Below are 11,348 nucleotides of genomic sequence, written 5' to 3'. Positions count from 1 at the left end.
TATTTGATAATATTATATTTTTATAATTTTTATAAAAATTAATTAATATTGAAATAGTAAGAAATCATATACATAAATTTGGATGTATCTATTATATCGAGAACCACTAGTGCAGAAAGAGCTTTAGATGTATGTTATTTTAGGTTTTTAACGTCATATCTCGATCCGACGTCTTTATGGGTGACGTTAATGGGATGTCGGACTCCACAGGTCCGATGTCTTTATAGACGTCGGACATGCATTAACTGACGTCTAAGGACACTATAGACGTCAAACACTAGCATTAACCGACGTCTACTGCAGCTCGTGTCTTTGGGTAGCGTAGTAGCACCTTCTTCCTTTGCTAGTTTCCTCATAGAAAAGGTTGCGTCTTTTGGACATCTTATGACATTTCAACCGAAAACCGGATCTGGGTCCTTGCCTGGTTCCATTCCAACCGGCAATGAAAACAAATACGGTGACATGAGAGTTAGGCAAAGACCCAGGTTCGGTTTTGGGTTGAAACGCTATAAGACATCCAAAAGACGCAAGTTTTTCTTACGAGGAAACTAGCAAAGGGAGAATGTGCTACTACGCTACCCAAAGACACGAGAAAAACTGCATCAAAACACAATGAAAACTCATTTTAATCGGTTCAAATGGAAGATAATCCATCAAAGACTAATTTAATTGGAGTAAAAGTAAGTTTAAACAGTTCAAAAGAGACAAAAACGCACTGGAAATGCAATGTCAAAGAGAGAAAAGGCGAGAAGGAAAACGATGAAGTGCGTGTAACCACAAGTTCGATTTCTGATTTAACAACAAACAAGACATCAGACACAGAGGGCACCGACATCCATTCTCGCCTAGACGTCGGAGCCCTAACTAATATGACGTCCAAAACAACTTTTCACCTACCTTGTCAGGCCATTTAGACGTCGGATGACAGAATCAAACGTCTATATGGCGTAAAAAAAGAACTTTTCATCTACTTGTCAAACATATACATGTGTGTTAGGAGGTTCACCGACGTCTATAATCGTATATAGACGTCGGGGTGGCTGGATCGGATGTCTATATGGCAGAAAAAAAGAACTTTTCATCTACTTGTCAGAGGACGTCGGTGCCCCTCCTAACCGACGTCGATGTGTCCAACTTATTTACGAACATGCCACCGGTCAATAATTTACATTGATTATTTTGTGGTCCGACGTCTACTAGGTGACGTTAAAGGCCAATTCCGTACTAGTGAATAATGATGAAATATAATTTTTGTTAGAATACAAAATCCAACATTAAATAAAAGAAGAGATAATTATAAATTTATGTATACATAACTTACATTTATTATAACATACATTGATAAAGAGTTTTTAGAATGATACTAAAAACAATCCATAAGAACTTGACTAAAAAATTATAGATGTAAAAAATAATGTTTAACCATATAAATAAAATTATTAAACTTAATATAGTTGAATTAAGAGAATACAATGTTAATTATTAAACTTACATATTTGTCTTTAAATAGGGCTGATGCATAGTGTTGAACTGCATTTATAAGTCCCATACCGCCTGGATCATAGAAGAGTCCCTCTTAAGCTTATTATAAAAAGAATTTTCCTTCTCTTTAACTCTTATACCTTTCTCGGCCTTTTGGCTAAGATCAAGTGTACTATCTGTTCTTATCAGTTTAATATCTGATACAAGTGTTGCTCAAGTCTTGCACTATTGTTGGCACACCCTACCAATTTAAGTCTATCATTTATGGGTCCTCCTTCTCTATAAATTTGGATTGACCGTTTTGTATTTAAACTAACAGCAGAATTGGCCCAAATATTATGATTGTGAAAAATAATGTTTAATCACATAAATAAAATTATTAAACTTTAAAATAGTTGAATTAAAAGAATAATAGGATCATTAAATTTATAATTACTAGTAAAAATGCATGTGTTACATTAAGTGACGTGAGTCCATTTTTTTTTTATAATAAAAGATAATAAAATTATTATTATTATTATAAAATTAAATATACATCTTTTTATGATTTTATTATAAATAGTTTTTATTTATTTGTACTCAATTTTTTAATTAAAATATAATTAAGTTTAAAAAATGATAAAATAGAGAAAAGTTAAATTTAAAATAAGTCACTTAAAGAGAAAATTTAATAAAATAATTAATTACTTTTTATAAAATTGAAAAATAAATGTTAACACCAAAACAAAACTTCTTTATTTATATGTAAAAGATTATATCATAAATAATTCTTTTTAAGTAAAATAAGTATTAATATATTTTATTGTTAAGATAATGATAAAATATTATAACTTTAAGATAAAAACTAATTTGATTATTTTTATTTAATGTGTTAATAGTTGGGATTAAATATGTATTTTAGTATTTAATAATTTGTGTTTGATTATTAAAGAAAAAGTTAATATTAATATTTAATTAATTTTGTTTTTTTTAATTCTTAAATTTGATTTTTTTTAAATAAATATATATGACAACTATTAAAGACTAAATATATACTAAATCTACTAATTAATAAACTTCAAATAAAACTAAGGTAATTAAAGTTATTATATTAATACTGTATTTTCTTTTTATTGTATTAATAACAAAATATCTTAAGTCATTGTATTAAACAAACAATTTACCAATAAACTTACATTTTTAACATGGAAAATAATTTATTTTATCATCGTACTATTAATGTTTTAAGAGATAATATTTTGGAGAGAAAGAAACTTATGTTTTGTTTGTTTTTATAGGTGGATTTAAGAGTGACAAATTACTCTTTGAAGACGCCTCTCTTTCTTTTTTTTCTTCATTACTCAAAGTTGAACGGTAGCAATCAAGAAACAATTGATGTAAAAACTAGATTGAAATTTGTTTAAGTTTTCACGTTAATTATTGAGATGAAGTTATGTTTAAAATTCACTTAGTAAACAGTGAAGTAATGATCTCTAATTTAAACTGAGGATCCCACAATTGGTATACCTGTTCAGAAATCAAAGGTTAAAGGTTACTAAATTCTTATTAATCTGAAATTGAAGGACGAAGATTTGGTAGTTATGTAACACGAATACAGACAAACACTATACACGACACATATACTTTGAGCCATGTAGTCTACAAAATGCAGATCACGAGAACATGGATTTATATATTAGATTATTATGTCTTTAAATCCTTAAAATTATCTACGAACAAAATTAGTCAAATATAATAATCTAAACACATTATTCATTAACACAAAAATAAATATAATCAATTTGTTTAATATTAAAAAATAATAAAATTTATTTTTTATTTTTATAATCATAATAAAAACTTATGTAATAAATTTGCAAGTTTACAAGATTTTTGAGAAATAATTGCATTTCTAGTTAGAAAAAATTATCAAAATTATATTAGAAATTTTTTTTTCTCAAATTAGACACTTCTTCAATGTGTGTCTTACTACTAGTATGGGCATGTTGGTGTCTGATACGTCTTAGACATGAGACACACCATTTATGAGCATGCCTCATCTTCATAGTTTGACAGTCGCTATTAATGAACAAGTTAAATTTCAACAAATCATGTTTTCTTAAGGGATATATAGTTATTTTACTAAATAAAATTAATTTATCTTATAATTCATATTTTATGAGTTAGAGCATTAAGAGACAAATTACTCTTTGAAGACGCCTTTCTTTCTTTTTTCTTCATTACTCAAAGTTGAAGGGTAGCAATCAAGAAACAATTGATGTAAAAACTAGATTGAAATTTGTTTAAGTTTTCACGTTAATTATTGAGATGAAGTTATGTTTAAATTTCACTTAGTAAACAGTGAAGTAATGATCTCTAATTTAAACTGAGGATGACTCCATCTTCTCCGTTGTTCCTCAAAACTCCCTATCTTAGCTGACTGTTCCTCATGGCCAAGCTTGTTTGCATACAATTTATAGTAAGCTTTGGCATCCACAGTCGTTAAAATTCTCACTAATTTTCCATCTTTTTCATCCACCACAACTTTTCCATCACTCCATTCATTACCATCAGCCAAGACTTTAATGAGCTTCTCCTCAAATTTTGGATCAAGACCTGAATAGCTATCACCCAAGACAACTGCGCCTAGAATTTCTCCCAAGAACGTGCCCTGCAAACACAAAGGACTTAAACAGTGGAAACAACAACTAATCCTATCTAATCTACTTTTTCTAATGCAATTTCTTAACGTTTTATCAATCGTTTGGTTCCTACATCAGCACCAACATTTTTCTTAATCCTTATACCTAAATCCTCAATATTTTAGTCTTATATACTAATTTTTTTTTTATGTTTAGTTCTTGTATTTAGCGGTCTTGCAATAAAAACAAGAATAAACAAATATTCCTATAAGAACTAAGCGGGAATCATCTTGTTTCTTAAGGGGCATTGTTAAAACGAATCTAAAGTTGATTATTCTCCTTTTTGTGTCACACATTTAGAGAGGTTAACCATAAATTCTGAGATTAAGATGTGAAAAACTAGAAAGAAAAAAACTGTGGGCTGAAAGTTATACCATATGCTGATACATGCTATGAGATTGCTTTAAATGGTATAGCCGTGACAGCAGACGTTCGGAAAACACAGCCTCTGGTGTTCTTGGTGTCCTACGCAACTCGCCTATAAAGGCTGAAAACGAACTTGATTTGCGCTGGGTATTGAGTGGAATGAGTGTGACATTAACTTCTGATTCAAACACTATCCTGGCTGCTAAAGGATCCAAGAACATGTTGAACTCAGCATATTGGTTGGAAGGAACTGAAAATATATTTCCTTTGTCTTTAACAGTGCTGCTAATGTGTCCACCAACGACATATACATCCTGCGACATTTTAGAATTGTTATTCCTTTTTATGATGCTATCAGTACAATACAGATATCTTAATCATTCGAGGAAAACTGTTAAATGCAGAATCAAATGCTTCCTTTTAGCTAATATTACCAAAATGACTAGAACTTTTTTTCTAGGGGTTACTCTCAAGGCACTTCTACAGTAGGTAATTGTTCTTGTTGATATATGCAGCTATTTCAAATAGATGATAACTAATACATACTATAACTCGCCTGAATTCTTGAGCTTATGTTTTTCATCGATACAACCTTTGCCAGGTTAGTCAAGGGTCCATTCGTCAGCACTGTAATCTTAGACCCTGGATTAGTTTTTTGTAATATAGACTCCCAAACTTCCATGGCCAGTGGTTGTCTGAGTTCAGGGTGATCTGTATCCCGGGGAGCTCCAAATTTCACAGAATTCTCAGCTGTATACCTGAAATGGTACGTGTGTTAGCCAGTTGCTCGAAACAAAAACTGGAAATATTTAAGTGCGAGCAAACTAATATATAACCTTGTTACAAGGTATCCAAGTTACAAAATGCACGACACACTTAAGAAAGGTTACGCAACAATTGAATGAAATATAATAATAATACTCTATTCAAGAAAAGTAATTCTTTCAACATAGTGTAACCCAAATAACACGGTTCATTTCTGCATGACACATATTTCGTTATTTCTCTACTTTCAATAGCAGCTTCCATTCCACTTGGCCTAGATGATTTCACTAACCTCTGATGCATTCTAATGCTGATAAACAATACATTCCAAGCCATAAAAGTAATTGAAAATCACCTTCGTGGGCTGCGTGGCAGATCACGAGCAAGACCAAAAAGAGTATCAGAGTCCAGTAACCCCCCATTTCCATGGGGAATGGCTTTTATATACTTGCATTCTCCAACAGCTGCAAATATTGGATCTGATTGATCCATTGCAAAAACATCTCCAAGACCAACTGGGATATCGTCACGACCCATCATGTGCAGTAAGTCATAGATGGAATCTATTGTTGCTGCATTAGTCCATCCAGTAGGACTCACGATGATTGCCTGAGTGCAATTGTGTATAAACTTCAACATAATATTGAAATTCTTAAGAACTTAAGTGCAAATCGAATAAACAATTAAGAATGAAAAAACAAGAATACCTTAAGGTCGATTACTTGAACAGGCACTTTTAGGAGGTAAAATAGAGCAAGAAAATCTCCTGCACTCATGTCCATGTCAAACACAACAGGTTTCCCCAGTGTTTTATTTTGAAAATTTGGCTTGTAAGTTACTTCTTTGTAATAAGGAAACTGTGTGGTGAAGTTAAACCTCCCTGAATTTTGTGGATCCTTCAGAGCCTTTCATTAGACAGAATACAAAAATTCAGATTCATATACACTTTCCATTTTTAGAATCCGTTCATATAGTCAGATCACAAATTAACATTCACTTTTCCTAACACGGAATGATAAAACAGTGTGATTCATAAATCATGAAAGAAGTTTGAACAATATAGTAAGAAATGTACTATACATTCAAGAAGCTTATGATATATTCTCTGTCAAGTTTGCTCCCAACGTCCTTGTTAGGCTTTGCTTTTGTGGCAACAAGTACCCTCACTGAGTCTGGACCACTTACCTCTTTTGTGTAACCATCCTGTGTATAGAACATGTTTTGGTACATAACACGTTAAGATTTACTATATGTAGGTGTGAAATTGGACGTAACAAATTGAAGTTGCAAGCCAAAAGGGAAAGCAAGAATTACCTGACATCTACCTTTCCCATTTTTCACAAAGCAAAGTGGATCTCTAAGCCCTTGTTGAACATGACCACTATGCACCCCAGCTTTCTCTAGATTGAACTTAGGAACTCTTCGGCCATCAAAGAAAGGGTTCGAGCCATCAGATGTCCCATAAGGTTTGTTTGAAGTTATAACAGTTATGTTCATATACTTCATTTCAGAAAATTCATTTTCTCCATTATGGTTATTGGGTTTACTCATGGTTGAGACTGCTATACCAGCTGCGAAAGAGTCCCACATGAAATAACTCTGCCAACAATGAATTCGTATTAGACGAAGAGTAGTTACTTTACTTTAATAATTGGCACGCATGGCTTCATTAAGAAATTACCGAATAGAATTGGTCGTCAAACCAAGTATCACGAGACATTTTCACGGATTTGAAACAGTACTGTGCCTCGTATGTGTCTTGGCTCTTTTCAAATTCGTCAAAGAATTCCTTAGTGATAGGGATTGTGTTTGTTGCATCCAGAGGAACAAGAGTGACAGGAATTCCAGAATGAATCACCTAAATATCCACATATTTTCTGGTCATCAACATATTTTTTATATGACTTCAATCAACTAAACAAAGGTTACATCCCCAAAAAGATACCACTTCTAACTTCTTTATAAAAAATGTCGAAATAGTTTTTTGAATTTTTACTTTTTAAGACATTATAAATTTCTAAGAGATGTACTAAATTATGAAAAACAGATCCTTAGAAATACACAAATGAACAGGCCTATTTAAAATCATTTTATCCAAGAAAGAGCGTCCAGTGATTTGATATATATGGATAGTAAACAACATGAAAAAACTGATAATATATATAATTATATTGAGGATATACTGATATGCTAAATTTAATTGTTTTGATAAATGTAAGAAGTTTTTTTTCATATTTTATATTTATATTTTTCCTTTACTTATATTTTAAAATTAAAAAAAGAAAATAAACTATGCAAATAGTAAAAATGATTTCTCACGTGAACTATATAAAATATTTCTTTTTCTTAATTTTCTATTAAAAAACCTGTAAAGTATATAAAATATTTTTATTTTAAGCATCCCGCGATTTGATTTTTAAGTTTTAAATCAATGAGATAACGTGGTCATTATTTTTTGTGTTTTCGTCTCGAATTCACTAATCAACTGTCTCAAGTTAGAAATAACACCGAACCAGCTTATATCCTATTTTATTCTACTCCATATTTGATTTGTCCTTATAAATTAAAAACAAAATTAGCAAGTTTTATGTTAATTTATATAACGTTTGTATATTTATATATAGGCAATTTGAAGAATGCATTAATTACTAAAAAAGATTTGTGTTAATGTTAAGCAGTTTGAATGAAGAAGTGGTTTTATGAATATGGAAATGTGTATCAGACCTGGTATGCTGCAAAAGGATCTCCAAATATATTGAATTCTGCAAAAGGGTTAGTATTATAGTCTGTGAACATGTTCCCTCGATCACCGCACTGGCGAGGCACGCAGGAAGATGAAGCATTCTTAGGGCAACAACCTGTTGGATTGCTTGACCTTACGCCCCCACCCATTATATAGATACGCTCCACGTTCTTTTTCAGCTGTGGATTATTCATTAGGAAGATTCCAATGTTCGTGTGTGCTCCGATCACAAGCACTGTTATGGGACCAGAAGATATTTTTTCAATCAACACTTCCTGTGCGCTTGCTTGTTGCATTGGACTGTATTTCCTTCTTCCCTAGTTTACCACAATCTCTAAACACAATTAATCATGTTCTAAACATAATTAATCCTTAAATAAGTACAATTTCAATTTTACACACCTGTGGTAGGAATGCTTTCCTGATACCATAATTGGCATCAATGTCCAAACGCCCTCCAAGACCAACAGGAATGGCGCGCCTGTACCTGCAATCTCCCGCCGTTGTCATTCCCTGTTTCAAGACAACAATCATCCTTAAAACACATGCATTTAAATGTTTTTTTTTTCAATGTAATATAATTTAACCATTTTTAATTAAAAAAAAAGGTAAAATTATTTATATATACCTCTATCTCCAGTAATCACATTTCTTAAGACTCAAATAATTTATTTAATACCTTATTCATTAACCTTTTAAAAGCAAAACTGACATGAATCTCTCAGTTCTGATATTATTTATTTTGAAAAGTAAAACTCTATCGCAGTTTTATCTTTAAAAAATACTTCAATAAATAAATAAAAAATATATAAATTGTTTTTATCTTCCCTCTAAATAATATAAGATTATTAAATATAATAGAAACATAAATTCAATCACGATACAAATATCCCGTACAATACACAAGTATAAATATAGTAATACTATTATATACACAGTTTTTCTCTTTTTCTATAGTAATTTATCATCTGACTACAGAGTTGAGCAGATTCTGACTTATCTATGTTATCCTTGTGAACAATATTCCTCGTATTTAGGGAAAAGTAAGGTTTGGAAAAGGTAAGAAACCTGTTCTATGATTGGAAGATATCCACCAACGTTGGGGAGTATGGTACCATCTGATAGTATTCCACCCTCGCCGCCAACTCCAACTGCAACATCATCTCGTCCCATCATGTAAAGCAGATCGTAAATTTGATTAACAGCATGTCCAGCATTCGTCCAAGCATTTGCGCTGATGGTGATGCCCTAAAATTGTTTCCACCACACACACACAAAAAATAAATACCTTCATAAACAAATTACGATATTAAACCATATTTTACCTTCATACTTCCTTCAAGAGGGTATGATATAATCTTTATTTCTTTTACTTTTCAGTTTATAAATTTTTACATTTGAGTATATATCACTTCTTTAATAATTTTCAAGCAATAAATACGAATTTGTATGAACTAGGTTCACAATATATTCAAAATAGCTAATATAGTTTTACCAAAATGTCAATTAGTTTGAGTGATCAAACGCTACTTTGTTTGGAAAGGAATTCACGAGGTACGGGTTCTCTTTGTTAGGAGTGGTTTACAATTTCCGAGGATACGTGGACATTATTTTGAGATCACATGTGACAATTATTCCTAGAGTGTGATATGCTGACACCAATAAAAACAAAAAATATTCATATAATAATTTAAAATTCTAATATATATGCTGACAATTATATTTAAAATTCCTAGAGTGTGATATGCTGACAATTATATTTATTTTATATTTAATATAAATTCTAATATATATTATCATATTATCAAATAAAATTCTCAAGTGAGTATTTCGAAATGTGTCGGAGTATAATTTTTCTTATTTGTATTTGACCTAAATGATTCATAATTATTTATAATAAAAGTTTTGAAAGATATGGGAAAAAATCGTGAGAATTATTTAGTAAATTACTATTCTAATTCAATATTTATTTTATAAAATAATTATATTTGTTAGGTTTTTCTTTAATTTTTTTAAAACAATTTTCTCAACTATCTTTTTATAAACAGAAAAACATTTATAATTAAAAAAGTTCACCTAATGCTAACGTTAACCCTATACTAAAAATAACGTGCTAACATTGATTAATTCAATTAAATTAATCACAAGTACCTATAAACTTCCTACTCAAATTCATTATCTTTTTCATTAAATAAAAAACCTAATTTCCCGTACGCTTTTTCTTCAAACTATTACAAATCAATCCTCCATGTTTTTCAAAGGAGTAATGTGAATCCCGGAAAGTGACAGACAAATAAGAAAGGCGGAAAAGTCATACGATGTGACGTGGAAAAAAATTAATATCCAAAAATCTGAATTCTCTTCTAAGAATAAATTAAAATTCCAAATTACAGTGGAGACATTCGAGCAGCATACGGCTGTTGACAACAGGGAAGGCATGCCTCTTTTATTTAAAATTAAATAAATAAATAAACTCATCAGTAAGAAAAAGCTCTTCAATGATTTGGTACAGAAGAATTTAGGTTAGGAAGTAACAGATGAATGATCTCCAAAATGAGTGACGAAGAAGAAGAAAATCAGAAGAAGAAAGAGATGTGTTGCATTGATTTGACAGAAGACTTACCTCCAATTTAAACTGTGATGTGTTGAGTTTCAAAAGGTAGAGAAGAGCAAAGAAATCGTCGGTGTCTACATCTGTATCCACCAGAATCCGACGAGGTTTTCCCTCCACAAAGCTTCCTACAATCAGTAACACCACTGCTACTGCTAACCACACTCTCACCATCCTTCAAACAAACACTATAACTGTAATTCTTGAATTTGAAGAAGCGGAGTTACTGAACAGATAGCTGAATATCTCAGGAATGAACACTCAGCTGGCACGTTTAAATGAGACGGGATTTGACAGAGAGTATCAGATTTGAGAAATAACTATACTTCCACGTGTTTGTTGGTACTTCAACTTTTACTGCACACACCAAAAGGTAGCCCTTCAAATTTCAGACCGATGTCACATTACCTCAATAGTCCTTTTTTTATTCAAACATGTTACGTGCAGTCTACTCACTCACCCATGTATTATTTCAATCTTAACACGGATTTTCACAATAATCTCAAATCAACAAACTTTATTGTAACAGTTAAACAAAATTATTTCAACTGTTTCGCTATTCACAATATGCTTCTCCACTTATTACTTTAATTAATGTTTTGATTAATTCGAGCATTTATTTAATTGTTAATTAATCTAAACTCGAGATATTTATTATAGAAATTAATGGTTGAAAGAAAGTCAAAATCTATATTCAGTT

The 11,348-nt window shown here is 31.1% G+C and overlaps 1 protein-coding gene and 1 non-coding gene across 2 annotated transcripts; one reads left to right on the top strand and one right to left on the bottom strand.

Annotated features, from left to right (window-relative positions):
- The first annotated feature begins 1,618 nt into the window (after nt 1-1,618).
- On the top strand, nt 1,619-1,820 carry LOC124834766 (U2 spliceosomal RNA). The gene has a single exon (XR_007028518.1). It is a non-coding gene; the product is annotated as a U2 spliceosomal RNA (small nuclear RNA).
- Nucleotides 1,821-3,725: 1,905 nt separating this feature from the next.
- On the bottom strand, nt 3,726-11,025 carry LOC124840548 (nucleoside hydrolase 3-like). Its single transcript, XM_088105499.1, has 12 exons — nt 10,661-11,025; nt 9,106-9,285; nt 8,440-8,550; nt 8,019-8,354; nt 6,976-7,152; nt 6,609-6,893; nt 6,375-6,497; nt 6,002-6,199; nt 5,650-5,903; nt 5,086-5,287; nt 4,538-4,843; nt 3,726-4,132 (listed from the first exon to the last, which is right to left on the bottom strand). Exons 1-12 carry the CDS (start codon nt 10,820-10,822, stop codon nt 3,809-3,811), a joined length of 2,658 nt encoding a protein of 885 aa, XP_087961625.1. The 5' UTR covers nt 10,823-11,025; the 3' UTR covers nt 3,726-3,808.
- Nucleotides 11,026-11,348: the final 323 nt, after the last annotated feature.

Source organism: Vigna umbellata, chromosome 1 (assembly GCF_029865625.1).
Source record: "Vigna umbellata cultivar VRB3 chromosome 1, Vumbellata_1.0, whole genome shotgun sequence".
Lineage (NCBI taxonomy): Eukaryota > Viridiplantae > Streptophyta > Magnoliopsida > Fabales > Fabaceae > Vigna > Vigna umbellata.
Note: the sequence above shows the minus strand (reverse complement) of the source record. Positions and strands in the feature narration are given on the sequence as shown.

Excerpts from the sequence above, each read along its gene's own strand:
- LOC124840548 (XM_088105499.1), bottom strand. The coding sequence starts at position 10,822 with ATGGTGAGAGTGTGGTTAGCAGTAGCAGTGGTGTTACTGATTGTAGGA. Across the intron at positions 6,894-6,975 it reads TTGACGACCAATTCTATTCG|AGTTATTTCATGTGGGACTC; the intron begins GTAATTTCTTAA and ends CATTGTTGGCAG. Across the intron at positions 5,904-6,001 it reads TTCAAGTAATCGACCTTAAG|GCAATCATCGTGAGTCCTAC; the intron begins GTATTCTTGTTT and ends AATTGCACTCAG.